The 14,975-nt window shown below is 39.5% G+C and overlaps 1 protein-coding gene across 2 annotated transcripts in view; it reads left to right on the top strand.

The window, feature by feature from the left end:
• Positions 1-14,975, top strand: part of CEP162 (centrosomal protein 162) — a 54,945-nt gene that overhangs the window by 12,244 nt on the left and 27,726 nt on the right. For both annotated transcript variants that reach the window (XM_070733151.1, XM_070733152.1), the window contains 7 exons: positions 206-288; positions 2,597-2,624; positions 3,584-3,703; positions 6,537-6,722; positions 10,834-10,915; positions 12,874-13,135; positions 14,325-14,580. In XM_070733151.1, coding sequence (XP_070589252.1) covers positions 206-288; positions 2,597-2,624; positions 3,584-3,703; positions 6,537-6,722; positions 10,834-10,915; positions 12,874-13,135; positions 14,325-14,580 — 1,017 coding nt within the window. The remainder of the gene's footprint in view (positions 1-205; positions 289-2,596; positions 2,625-3,583; positions 3,704-6,536; positions 6,723-10,833; positions 10,916-12,873; positions 13,136-14,324; positions 14,581-14,975) is intronic.

Below are 14,975 nucleotides of genomic sequence, written 5' to 3'. Positions count from 1 at the left end.
GAACTGCGTTCCTGACTGTTCCCGACCATTCCCGTAGGAGCCCATCACTGCCTGTGCTGAAAGAAGAATCTTAAGTTATAACTGAAAAATTTCCCAATTGTTTGATCTGATCCAATAAAAGAATTAAATAGATCCTTGGAAAGGAAAATAGCATTGTTTCTCTTATTTCTTTTGAAGAACTAAACACTTTCCTCCAAACATTCAGGTGATTATAGTGAGGATTTTGAGGAAAATTCGGAATGTGATGAAGACAACATGGCTCAACAGGTGGTCACGTCTGAAGCTACTGTGAGCATTTGTGATAAGTATAATCACTTCCTATTTTAAGCATTCTAAATTTTGTGGTTTCAATGTTTTATCCAACTCTGGGCTTACTCAGTTATTTACAGTGCTGTGTAAAACTTGTCTTTTTAGATGTAAGGACCACTAAGCTCAATGGAATATGCATCCAGGTGAGCAGTCATGGGATGTCATCAGGGGTGGGCTACTAGGCAGAACGGGAGGAACGCCGTTCCGTTGACGGAAATGGAGCGCATAGGCTCACTCCATTGCTGTCCGGCGTGCAGGCGCCGTGCACACGCACCAATGCGATTCCAGTAAAAAATGTTCTGCATGCGCGGAAGCAAATAAATTGGCAATTTTTCCTGCTGGAAAGAGATTTCGGCCGCTACATATGCGCAGCAACCGAATCTCGCTGCCATGCCTAGAGCAGCAGTTGGGACCGGCAGCAAAAGCGGCCTGCCCCAGTTCTGGCCACGTGGCCTGCTCTTTGATCTCCCAGGCTGCAGGAGAGATGCCTGCGGCACGGGAGAGCACAGAACAGGCCACATGGCCTGAATTGGGGCCACCCGGCCTGCTCCCTGTGCCATGGCCCCTGCAGGAGTTGATCCAGGTAAACAGGCAAGGTGGGGGAGCAAGGGTGAGTGGCAGAGCAGGGGGGAGCGAGGGCGAGCGGTCCGGGGGGGGGCTGGCAGCTCTTACCTTCGCACGAGATTTGGCTTCTGCGCCACGGGTGCGTGCCAGCGTGCGCACAGCAGCGCACTCCTGGCGCATTCCAGTAGGGTTGCGATTGATAGCCCGCCCCTAGATGTCATGCACTGAAAATCCACATGTTCAAAGATAGAAATGTGCCATACAATTGACTTTTAATGCATTTATTAGCTTTACTCCTGAAGATACATATAATTTGTAACATTTCATAGCTGTCATCTAATTTATGTTTCAGGCAATTTATATTTCTGGAATCATGAAAAGAAACTATTGGAAGGCTAAAACAACATTAAGGGCTCAGCATCAATGCCAAAATCACATAAAAATAATGATATGATTAAAGATCATGATGCCAAACATAACTCTCTTGAGACATACAGTGCATACTGTTTTTAATATATTTTTAAAACAGATTTGGGTATTACAGGATCCTACAATGGTAGAGCAAGGAATATTATTTCCAAAGGCATATGTTCCTGATTTAATAAAAGCTGAATCAAAATTCTAATATTTAAATGATATAATAACGATATTCAATCTGTACAACTTTAAATTTTATGTATGAAACGTCTAAAAAGTAAACAAATGGGCAAATAAAATATATTCTAATCCAACAGTATAAAATATTACTATCTAGGTTTTCTTATATTCCTAGCCATCTTCTCTGATTTGTATTTTCATGTGTACTGTGTTGTATTTCCAGCGCAGATGAAGCATTCTGTTCAGTAAAAAGGCTGGTTTAAATGCACTGAATGTATCAATTGGTTTTCTTCACCAAAATCGTTCAAAGAATAGCAATAGCACTTAAACTGATATACCAATCCATTGTGCTTTGTAGCATTCTCTGAGTGGTTTATAAATGTCAGCACACTGCCCCCAAATAGTCTGGCTCCTCATTTTACCAACCTCGAAAGGATGGAAGGCTAAGTCAACCTTGAAGAGTCTTGGTGATGCAGTGGTAAGAGTGCAGTACTGCAAACTACTTTTGCTGATCACCAGTTGCCAGCAGTTTGGCAGTTCGAATCTCAGTAGGCTCAAGGTTGACTCAGCCTTCCATCCTTCCAAGGTCGGTAAAATGAGGACCCAGATTGTTGGGGGCAATATGCTTACTCTTTGTAAATTGCTTAGAGAGGGCTGTAAAGCACTGTGAAGCGGTATATAAGTCTAAATGCTATTGCTATTGAGCCAATACTGCATTATAACCACTCCGCCACGATGGTTAATCTTAATTGTTTGGCTATTGGAAATCAGTGAATACATTAGAATTGTTATGCCCAGAACAGAATTTTGAGGAGAAAGGCACAACGATTGGAATGATTTGCACATGTATTAAATGCTTCCAATTATTATTTCCTTAAAGTATTATTCAGATTTTGATTTACATTTTTTTAAGTATGATTTTCAATAGTGCGTATCTTTTGACTTGATGCTACTTAAATTTTATGTAGGTGAAATATTTTATGTCAGTGAAAAACATCAAAAGTTTCAGTTGTAAAATGGTAAATTATTTCAAGAAAGTTTCCTGTTTCATACTCAAAATAATTATTTACAAGTATGTGATTTATTTTCTACAAGTTTGTGATATATATATTATTTTATTTTCTAGGAGGAAAGGACAGGCCTGCTGGCCAAAGGTATCAAATTCATATAATATGAAATTATCTATTATAAAATGAGTTTGATCTTCCTGAATTTGGGAGACAAATAATCAAACATAATGGCCCATTTCCTTTAATTTTACTTATCATAGTGCTGTTCCCCCCCTCAAAATTATTATTATTATTATTATTATTATTATTATCATCATTATCATTATTATTCCTGGATTTTAATAGAAAAGATTACAGGAATACTTTGATGTCAACAGTACTCATATCAGTCACTGTAACTGGAAAAATAAAGATTTTAGATATTTGTGTTATACAACAAACTTTGTCTAGAAGTCATTTTCAAAGACTGGTCAAAAATAAAAATGGCAATGTAAGTGAACAATTGACATCAACATTTATTTTTCAATTTTGGAAATAATATAAAATTTAAAAAAAAAATTTATATGTATACAGTATATTGGAACTGCGTTCTTTCAAATTAGAGACAAGCTTCAGGATAGCACCCATCAGTCTCTACAAAGAAAAGCCTACTACTAACTGGGGGGAAATGTTGTCCCTTTTTATATATGCTTACTTAAAAGAAGTCTCACTGAGTGACACAACTTTCTGCCTAATTAGAATACTTAATATTGCAGTCTTTTCCCCAACCATCTCCTGCAGGCATGAAACATGATTAAATCCGGTTGTTGCATAATCAAGAACTGTGATTTGTACTTTAACATTCTTCACAAGATTGTGAATGATTTAACATTTTATACATAATTTTACACCTTTTTCATTTTCTTATCTAAAGTCTTTTATATTTTAATATATTTATTAAATATTTACTGTGTTATCTTAAAGTTTCTTATCTAAACAATTTTTAGAATGTCTACATATTAAACTTTACTGCATGTTGCCCACACCAGTGTTACAGGTTAGGCGTAAGATTGGCATTACTTTTTCTTCATCTACAGTAATGTACAATTCTTCTTCCTTTGTAGTTCTTCTGGATTCCCAGGAGCCAGTTTTAGAAACTGAAAAAGCCAATGAACAGCAAGATGCAGCTGTGTTAGAACAACATACAGCTCAAGAAATTATTGCAGAAGAAATGACTGGAACAGGTAAGGTTACTTTTTATTTGTTAATTATTCCTTCTATTGATCACGCTCTAAACAGGGGTGTCAAACTCAAGGCCTGTGAGCTGGATCCTGCCCGTAGGGTTCTTAAATCTGGCCCGTGGGGCTGGCCTGAAAATAGCAAAGAACTGGCCTATGGTGTCTCTGGCAGTCAAAATGGGGTACAGGGGAGTATGTGGCCCCTCCCAAACCCTTTTTCAGCCTGGACTGCCTTCTGCAGCACCCTGCTGGGCAAAATGGGGCATGGGGTCACATGTGCAGGCCCACATCCCCACCCTGTTTTGGACAGCAAAACTTGATGAAACTCATCTCCAGATATGTTTGTATTTGAATCTCAGTGGAAGATGCTTTATAATACATACGTATTTTTCGCTCTATAAGACGCACCTGCTGATAAGACGCACCTAGATTTTAGAGGAGGAAAATAGAAAAAAAATAGAAAGAAAGAAAGAAAGAAAGAAAGGGGGAGGGACAGAACAGAGGAAGGAAGCAAGGAAACTTATGAAAGGGGAGAGTAAGAGAGGAAGGACTGAAGGAAGGGAGGGAGGGAAGAAGGTAGGAAGGAGAAAGAAAAGAAGAAATAGAGGAAGGGAAGGTAAAAGACAGAAAGAAAAAGAGAGAAAGAAAGAGAATGAAAGAGAAATAAAAATAGAGAGGGGGAATGAAAGAAATGGAAGGAGGGAAGGTAAAAGAGAGAAAGAAAAAGAGCAAGAAAGAAAGAAAAAGAGAGAAAGAGAATGAAAGAGAAATAAAAATAGAGAGGGGGAATGAAAGAAATGGAAGGAGGGAAGGAAGGAGAGAAAGGAAGAGAAAGAAAGAAAGAAAGAGAAAGAAAGAAAGAAGAATGAAAGAGCAAGAGAGAAAGAGAGAAAGCAGAAATGAGAAGCTTAGAGCTGGCAGGCCAGGAGCCTCGCATGTGCTGTTGGAAGGGGGCTTGGTGGTCCTGGGAGATAGTGAACATTGTTCCTTCTTCCCTCCCAGCACAGAGGGGTGGCTTCCTCCCCGGTTCCCCGCTGCACCTCCCCAGTGCAAAGCGCAGGACTGCCGCCTCCCCCTCGCCCCAGGATCTCGCGCTTGCAGCTTCGGGCAGGGGGCTTGCGGGGAGGCGGCAAACGGTTGCTTGGAAGCAGAACCTCGGAGCAACTCAACCGCCTTGCTTCCACCGGAGAAACACCAAAGCGAGAGCTGGCAAGCGGGGGGGGGAGGGAACGGGGACTGCCTTCCGCGGGAGTTCGGGGGGGGGGTTGGGGCGCGCAGGGGCCGGCAGGCAGGGAGGGAGGCGCCAGCATCGGACGGGTCGGACGGAGGTGTCGGACGGGCAGCTCCGACCGGCTGCGAGCGACTGGCTGGGGTTTGGGTCTTCAAGACCTCCCCGCCTCCTGAAGCGATTCCCGTAGCCTTCCCAAAGGCTCGGAGCCGCCAACGCTCCTCCGGTGCCGCTCCACCTCCTAAACCTGCGTGGTGGAAGCGTCCCCCGGCCCAGCACTTCTGGAGGCCGAAAGGCGCGGCTCTCTTCGGGGTTGGGAAGAGGAGAGGCGGCGACAGAGGCGGGACACTTTTGGTGAGTATATCGCGCCCCCCCCCTCTGCTCCAGCGCCTCCCCCCCCCTCCCTGCCTGCATCTTCGCTCCATAAGACGCCACTGATTTTTCATCCTACTTTGGGAGGAAAAAAACTGCGTCTTATGGAGCGAAAAATACAGTAGATACCGTATTTTTCGGAGTATAAAACGCTCCTTAGTTTTTGGGAAGGAAAATAGGGAAAAAATAATCTGCCTACCAGGTAATCATTAGGCTAGTCCTTAGTCTGGTCAGCTTCAGCACAATAGTTTGCTGGTTTGGAGCACCCATGCTTGCTTTTTATCCCCTGGTTGGGGATAAAAAACAGTTTCTAAAACAGTTCAATTCTCTCTTTCTTCAGAGAGAGAAACAATGAAGCAGACAAAGGAAAGATCGCTTTGCTAGCAAAGCATGGAAGATCGCTTCACTGGTTAGCCCCTCGTTAGGGCTGAAAAAAGGCTGCTAAAGCACAGAAGCCCAGCTAAATATTGGAGGGAGCAGCAGTGAAAAAAGCAGGCAAAAGGAAGATCCTAAGCATGGAAGATTGCTTCACTTGTTAGCACCTCGTTAGGATTTGGAAAAAAAGCTTAGTAAAAGCTGCATTTGAGGCATAAGATGCACCCAAATGTTCAGCCACTTTTAGGGGGAGAGGGAAAGTTGTGTCCCCTGTCCTATTGCTCTCCTATATCTCCTATACCTTTCTTCTATTCCTATATCTCTTCCTCTATTCTTTCATTGATATGTTCTATTACTATACCTTCTTTTCTATTCTTTCTTAGATATATTTTACTATGAGTATCTCCTCTATAACCTTCATCATGTATTTTACTATGTGTATATAGATATATACCCACTAAAACCCTCATTGTGTATTGGACAAAATAAATAAATAAAAATAAATAAAAATATTCTGAAAAATACAGCATATGGGATTGCAATGAAAGAGTCCAATAATATACTGCCACGGACAAAACTCCCTTTGTCAGAAGTTTATAACAATGGAAAGAATCAGATAATTTTCCTTTCCCTTTGTTCACTCATAAAATCTGCTCTGAGCCTGAAAAATCCTGAACTGAATTGAGTCCCTGCAAGAGGTTAAAAGTCCTGTTATTGCCTGATCATGCTTTGGCCCTGTGCGACATTGGAATTTTGCTTACGTCACACTAGGTTACCAGTGCTGTTATTTTACTGATTTGTTCCTCATGAATATTTTATTTTCAGCCTGTTGCATCTGGAAACATTTAATTTTTCTCCTTTCAGGTATTTCCAGTGCGCAGACAAACAGCGACATTGAAGCCTTGCAGCAAGCTTACCGTCACGTTGAACAGTCTTTAGAAGCTACAGATGAGCAGAACGATGAAAAAATTGAAGCGGAAGAGGGCTTACTCAATGACCCTTCACAAAATAAAGAAAGCTGCCCCCCAAATGCTTCCACTACTAATTCTGGTAAATTCTGGTACTTCCCAAGATTATTTGCACTTAAATAAAACATATTCTGATTGCTGGACTGTGTTCTCAATCCTGGTTCCCCTCCAAAGAAGGTATAAATAGCTCCTTCCCTGAGAATACTAAAATTTCCATTTGCTATTGCTTCTTCTGCTTTATCCCTGATAACATCATTGTTTGCATCAGAAAAAATGCAGGACCCAGCACCTCTGTGAATTGTGATCTCATAAGACTACTTTATTTCACTGATTTCCAAACTTGTGCAAATGAAGCTAATTACATAATTCTTTCCTATCAAACTATCTTCTAGAAAGGAGGGTAAGCAATTAGTTTATGAGAAAGAGATTGAGTCATTTAGTCTGACACCTCTGAGTGTAGCAATAGCACTTAGACTTATATACTGCTTTATAGTGCCTTACAGCCCCTTCTAAGCAGTTTACAGAATCAATTTACAGCCCCCAACAATCTGGGTCCTCATTTTACCAGCCTTGGAAGGATGGAAGGCTAAGTCAACTTTGAGCCGGTGGTGAGATTTTAACTGCCAAATTGCAGGCAACCAGCAGGAAGCAAAAGTAGCCTGCTGTACTGTACTCTAACCAATGTGCCACCATAGCTCAAAGACAATATTATGGGAGTTCCCCTTCTCTTAAGGTCTCTCTGAATGGGATGAGCAATTCATTTTCTTATATTGTAACCATTGTTCAGATTGTTTTTTTCATGGAATAAAAGTCTTCCTTGAAATCTTTTTCATGAAACTTCTCAAAGAAGAAACATGTTCTATTTGTAGAATGTGAAACATTTTACAAATTTGACCATGAAATTTAAAAACTAAATGTTTTCCTTTAATTTTTTTAATGAAATACAGTAATACCTCGTCTTACGAACCTAATTGGTTCCCGGGGGAGGTTCGTAAGATGAAAAGTTCGTAAGACGAAACATTGTTTCCCATAGGAAACAATGTAAAATCAATTAATCCGTGCCACGAAAAAAAAATGCAAAAAAAACGCCGCCACCCGGCTGTCACCTTTTAAAACAGCCGGGGGGGGGGGGCTTCTCAGCATCCTCCTGAACCTGAACGACAAACCCGAACTTCCGGGTTTGGCGTTCGGGAGGCTGCCGAGAAGCCCCCCGGCTGTTTTAAAGGGTGACAGCCGGGCCGCGGGGCTTCTCAGCGGCCTCCCGAACGCCGAACCCGGAAGTTCGGCAAAAGTTCGGGTTTGGGAGGCCGCTGAGAAGCCCCGCCGTCCGGCTGTCACCTTTTAAAACAGCCGGGGGGCTTCTCGGCGGCCTCCCGAACGCCAAACCCAAACGTCCGGGTTCGGCGTTTGGGAGGCCGCTGAGAAGCCCCACCGCCCGGATGTCACCGTTTAAAACAGCTGGGAGGCTTCTCGGCGGCCTCCCAAACGCCGAACCCGGAAGTTCGGATTTGGCGTTTGGGTTCAGGAGGACGCTGGGAAGCCCCCCGGCTGTTTCAAAAAGCGACAGCTGGGCGGCGGGGCTTCTCGGCGGTGGCAGGTTCGTAAGAAGAAAAAAGTTCGTAAGAAGAGGCAAAAATTTTCTGAACCCCAGGTTCGTATCTCGGGTTGTTCGTAAGACGAGGGGTTCGTATCATGAGGTGCCACTGTATATAAAAGGATGTATAACACACTAGTCTGTTGATAAGAAAATTAAATCTATATAAATAAAATTCAAGAAATTGGGGGGGAAAGAACTAAACACTGGCAATTCATTCATGCCCTTCCATCTTTAGTAGTCACCTATTGAGTGTTGTGATTGTACTAACATTAGTCTAGAAGTTAAACATAAACATAAATTTAAACATAAATGTGTATTGTAATGCAGGCCAGCATAATTGGTGGTGTAGTTTTCTAGCATATGGAAATGCTTTAGAAGCACAGTTTAGGCATCCAAGGAAATATTATATTGAAAGCTACATTTTATATCTCGATTGCTTATCCTGATTGATTATTGTGAGTTCTTTCCTCAGCTTTCGGAATTTTATTTATTTGACATCCAACAAAATGAGTTATTCCTTACTTAGCCAGCAAATTTATGCTCAGTGGCAACAATGATTGCTCAGTTGTTCAGTGTGATCTGAATAGAATAATAGAGTTGGAACGGACCTTTGAGGTCTTCTAGTCCAACCACCTGCTTAGGCAGGAAACCCTACACCACTTCAGACAAATGGTTATCCAACATCTTAAAAATTTCCAGTATTGGAGCATTCACAACTTCTGGAGGCAACTATTCCACTGATTAATTCTTCTAACTGGCAGGAAATTTCTCCTTAGTTTTAAGTTGCTTCTCTCCTTGATTATTTTCCACCCATTGCTTCTTGTTCTACCTTCAGGTGCTTTGGAGAATAGGTTAACTCCTTCTTTGTGGCAACCCCTAAGATATTAGAACACTGATTTCATGTCAGCCCTAGTCCTTCTTTTCATTAAGCTAGACATACCCAAATCCTGCAACCATTCTTTATATGTTTTAGACTCTAGTCCCCTAATCATCTTTGTTGCTCTTCTCTGCACTCTTTCTAGAATCTCAACATTCTTTTTACATTGTGGCGACCAAAACTGACTGCAGTATTCCAAGTGTGGCCCTACCAAGACTTTATAAAGTAGTATTAGCACTCTGTTTATGCAGCCTATCTCTCTGTTTATGCAGCCTAGAACTATGCAGCTGCTGCATACTCCTGGCTCATATTTAAATGGTTGTCCATTTAAATGGTTATATATGATTCTGATACTGGCCTAGCATGCCAATAAATTTTGTTAGTTATATATTTGGTTGATCTCTTAAATAGAGCTAGCAATCTAAAGCTAATGTGCTATAGTGGTTAAAGTGTGGAAACTATGTGATTTGACCAGTCATTGTTTTTCAACTCAATTTATCATGCAAAGTTGTTACTGCAAGAAAAATAGGATATGCCACTATAAGAGCTGTGGTGGCACAGTGGTTAGAATGCAGTATTACAGGCTAACTCACTGCTCACCCCAGGAGTTCGATCCTGATCTGTTCAAGGTTGACCCAACATTCCATCTTTCCAAGGTGGGTTAAATGAGAACCCTGTTTGTTTGGGGCAGGAGCAATATGCTGACTCTATAAACTGCATAGAGAGAGCTGTAAAGCACTGTGAAGCAGTATATAAGTCTAAGTGCTATTTCTAAAAGACCCTGATTAAAAAATATTATACAATTGCTAGCATATTGCATATTATAGCTAATTAAATATATAATTTTAGTCTAATGCCATTCAGCAGCATTCTTTATTAATCAAATCAATAGATCAATGATCACTAAAAAGTCATACATAAGAGAATAACCTCAAAATTGTTATTATTTATTAAGTTTCTATCCCTCCTTTCTTCCAGGAGCACAAGATGACACTTTTGAAAGCTGTAATTATATTTTCACAATTATGAGAAAGCTTGGGCACAGAAGTAACAATTGCCCTAAGTCAGTGTTTCCCAACCTTGGCAACTTGAAGATATTTGGACTTCAACTCCCAGAATTCCCCAGCCAGCATTCGCTGGCTGGCGAATTCTGGGAGTTGAAGTCGAAATATCTTCAAGTTGCCAAGGTTGGGAAACACTGCCCTAAATCACCCTATATAACCTGTGGCTGAAATTTGATCATGCCTAGTATTTGGGATTTGCAAAATAGTAAAGAACAGGAAGGCTGCTATAAAAAAGAAATATATTAAAGATTGAAGCAAACTATGGTTATTAAAAAAATTAAGCTTCAGTAGATTGTAATTAGGAGGTCACATAATACCTCAAAGAAGAAAAGCTGAAAGTAATGATTATTTTTAATTTAGTTTAGTTTAGTTTGATATCCCTATTGTGTAGATAGCCAATGTTTCCTTAAAAAATTACAATAAAATGTAAAACCAAAGCTATTCAAAATAGTTTAAAATCAGTGGTTAATACACTGCATTTATCATTATAGAATGTACTGTAATATGATGGACCAAACAGGCCATGGTTACTAGCTATTGTTTATGCCAATCTTTTAGTAATTTCTGACCAAAGTGTCAAATTTCATTCAAATTTTATTTGAAAATACTTTTGCTACAAAAGTAATAACAAGTATGTTTTTTTCCTTCTATCTAGATTTGCCCACTATAGAAGAATTAATGAAACCAATCAGAGCAGAGTCATCTTTTGTCAGGGGATTTGAACTGGAACCCATTAGGTATTCATTTTGGAAAATGCATGACACCTCCAATGAAAGTTTTCATGGTTTTTTTCCTTTAACCCTTTTTAAAATGAAGAGATTACTACTGTAGTGTTATGATATCATGTGCTCCTTTAGTATATTATTCATAAGATTTAAATATATATATTGCTGCTTACAATCAGTAATTGGAGTGAAGTATTTAAGATGAAAGCTTTCAACCTTAAATGGTATCTGTTTGCTCAGTCCTGTAGCTGGCAGCACTAACTACAAGTAGTCCTTGATTTACGACCACAATTGAGCCCCAAATTTCCATTGCTGAGCAAGGTGATTAAGTGAGTTTTGCTCCATTTGCCACAACCGTCCTTGCCACAATTGTGAGATGAATCATTGCAGTTATTTAGTAGCATGGTTATCATTGACTTTGGTTATCCGAAGTTGCAAAAGGTGATCCCAGGACACTGCAACCATCATAGTTGCCTAGGGTCCTGTGCTGTCCCACTCACACGTAGGCACAAATACACAAACACACCACAGATGTAAGGAAACTGTATTAAGGCTTCAGAGCCTGAATTGGTGTTCCCCAGCAATTCCCTGTGCTGGGAATTGCCAGCTCAATCCCAGTGAGTTCCACAATCTACTCAAATGAAGCGAACATTAGTTCTCAAGGCAAAGGCAAAACCAGTCTGCTAGGCAAAAGCAAATGCCCAAGGCAAAGGCAAATTCCACAAGGCTAGACAAATCCAAAGGCAAGACAAAGGCAAATCTCAGGGCAAAAGCAAGGCCAGACAAGGGCAAGGCCAGAGTTGAAGAGACACCATCCAAAGTTCAGGGCAAGAACACACAGCAAGAAGAGGGAAATCTCATTCCTTCCATCATTTCACTCCTCTCGCTGAACTAAATGCTTCTTGGTGCAGCTAATCAAGAGGGACGAAGCTACCTCCTTGTGAGTAGCCTGGTTGACCTTCTTTGTGCTTGCCTCCACTCAGCCCTACATGCTCTCAGATCTGGAGAAAGTAGTTCTTTGTCTCCACTGACCACCTGTAGCTGTGTGTCCTCTCCACTAGAAGCCTCTGGGCTTCCCAGCTGCAGCTGAGTCTCCCCTGTCTCTAACTCAGCTGGCTATTCATCTGGTTGCTCCCCTGCGCTCAGCCCCTACACTCCTGGCTTGTAGCGCTCAGCTGCCAGCTCACATTCTTCTGAATTAGCATCTCGTGATGCGCCTGGGGCATCCGAATTTTGATCACATGACCACGAGTATACTGCAATGCTCATAAGTGTAAAGAACAATCCTAATTCACTTTTTTCAATGCCGTTATAACTTTGGATGGTCATTAAACAAAGGGCTCTAAGTCGAGGACTACCTATAAAACAGAAGACTTAAGGTGTGCATGGGAAAGAATCCCTCCAAGAAAGATCCCCATATTCAGAAGGCAAACCTTGACTGAGCTTCAAAGGGGTGCTTATGGGTCCAACAAAACCCAATCTAAAATATAGTCCTTTAATAGTTATATGCCCATGAAATCATAAACCATAACTTCATAAAAGTGGTCAACCCACTTAGTTTACTCATTTTTTGCATCCGCTACAGGAGACCGATATTTTTATGAGAGCGTTCTGATTTTTTTCTGTTTTGTTGTATGCTAATATATAAAACTGTAAAATAAATAAGAAGGGTTCATTGTTACTGTATTGGGTACAGTCTTTTTTATAGTCGAGTTTTTGAGTGTATGAAAAATAACATGTTTGCTTTACCTGGTCAAATATGAGATGCTTTTTTATAACTGCTACAAAGTGATCTGTTGTTAGTACCATTATTGCTTAGTTCTGTCCTACTGAATCAGGTAATTATTTTACTGCAGTTCGTGAACAATTATATAAAACTAGTGGGCAATTCAGAATTAAATGTCCATAATTTCTCTATAAGCTATTATTGACTTATTAATACATGGCTTTCTTTCCCTTCCATCTCATAGCCTTGTGAAAATCACACAAGATCACACAGATGGATTAATGAAGCCATCTAAAGAACATCCTAATGATACTTCAATGGAATCTCAAAACATTGACTGTCTTTTAAACCATCAGGGTGAACAAGAAAATACTTCAGTTTTAGAAGTTGCAAATGAAAGTAGTAGAGAAAGTCCTCATCTAAAAGTTATCAAGGCGAAATTAGCTGATAAAATTAAACATGATGTTATGAAATTAACATTCTATCAAGAGAGGAAATCTGGACAGGTGAGCAGCTTTTCATTGTCATACTTAAACCACAAAGAAGCAGGAAGGTCTAATTCTTCTACAGCTATAGCCAATCCAAAATAAGCCAGTAAATAAAATGTAACCTTTCAAAAAACAATGGAACCAATCCCAAAAATGGAACCAATCCAAACCAAAAAATAAGTCTTTGGTTTCAATAAGAAACCATCAATGAGGACTCAAAAAGATTTCACTTGCTAACAGAGTTTAATACTTGAATACAGCTGCTATTTGAAATTCTGATCCCCATTCTTCCAACCTATGCTCCCTATCTCCTACTTATCTCCCATTTTCCTCATTTTTCTTGAAATAGCTGATTTCTAGGAATGTGAAATATGACTTTTAAGATATACTTGTTGACCACTATGATTAGGTTACTGCTCAGGCAGCTGAGTATCTACTTGTTTCAATAGAATAGAATAGAATAGTTGGAAGGGATCTCGGAGGTCTTCTAGTCCAACTCCCTGCTCAAGCAGGAAACCCTATACAATTTCAGACAAATGATTGTCTAATCTCTTCTTAAAAACTTCCAGCATTGGAGAATTCAGAATTCTGGAGGCATGTTGTTCCACTGGTTAATTTTATATATGATGTTTGAGTTGTTTATTTGGGATATACTCAAACTAATATAATATAATATTAATGAACTCAATCTGTATAGTCTGGAGGACAGAAGGAAAAGGGGGGACATTATTGAAACCTTTAAATATGTCAAAGGGTTAAATAAAGTTCAGGAGTGAAGTGTTTTTAATAGGAAAGTGAACACAAGAACAAGGGGACACAATCTGAAGTTAGTTGGGGGAAAGATCAAAAGCAACATGAGAAAATATTATTTTACTGAAAGAGTAGTAGATCCTTGGAACAAACTTCCAGCAGACGTGGTTGGTAAATCCACAGTAACTGAATTTAAACATGCCTGGGATAAACATATATCCATCCTAAGATAAAAATACAGGAAATAGTATAAGGGCAGACTAGATGGATCATGAGGTCTTTTTCTGCCTTCGGTCTTCTATGTTTCTATATTGGTAGAATTAGAGTTAAAAGTTTATCTTGCTATTCTATAGAAGTATAATTAAGTGATTGCATAACTTTATTTTAAATATTGAGACTCTATTTTACATTCTGAAACCAAACCAGTCAATAACATACATGTATGTGTTGTTTATAGATGCAGCAACCCAATACGTGGAATAAAGAGAATCCAAATTTAGTATCAAATAAACAAGTAATGTATAAGAGTAGTAAAAACACAATGACAATTCATAGAAAAAAACCTTTGGGTGGATCACATAGTTCTGTTAGAAGCTCTGGATATGGAAAACCCAATTCTTCATTAAAACACTTTCCTACAGTTAACGAGAAGACAATGAAGGAAAACAACAAAAATCCACTTCTGAAAGACAAATCTCCTCCAAAGCAGAAAGGTACATTTGTAAAATACTGTATTTAAAATTTATGCAATATGATATGGCATGATGTAATATAATATGATAATATATGCAAAGAAACCATTAAAATAATGTTAATCCATGGAGCATATATACCAAAGAAAAATTCCTTGTGTGTCCAATCACACTTGGCCAATAAAGAATTCTATCTAATTCTCTCTAACTTTTAATGGGCGAATAGGCATCAATAGAAATTTATACCAAATAAATAAATAAATAAGTCACCTTTTTGGCATATGATGAATATTCCAAGAAATATAAGATATCTGTATAAAAATTATATAGTCCTTATTTCAATTTTTTTTAAAAAAAAGACATACCAGGCAACCCTCAATTTACAACCACAATTTGAACCCAAAATTTCTGTTCTG

Source organism: Erythrolamprus reginae, chromosome 1, assembly GCF_031021105.1.
Source record: "Erythrolamprus reginae isolate rEryReg1 chromosome 1, rEryReg1.hap1, whole genome shotgun sequence".
In the NCBI taxonomy this organism is placed as follows: domain Eukaryota; kingdom Metazoa; phylum Chordata; class Lepidosauria; order Squamata; family Dipsadidae; genus Erythrolamprus; species Erythrolamprus reginae.
This window is presented reverse-complemented; position numbering and strand designations above follow the sequence as displayed.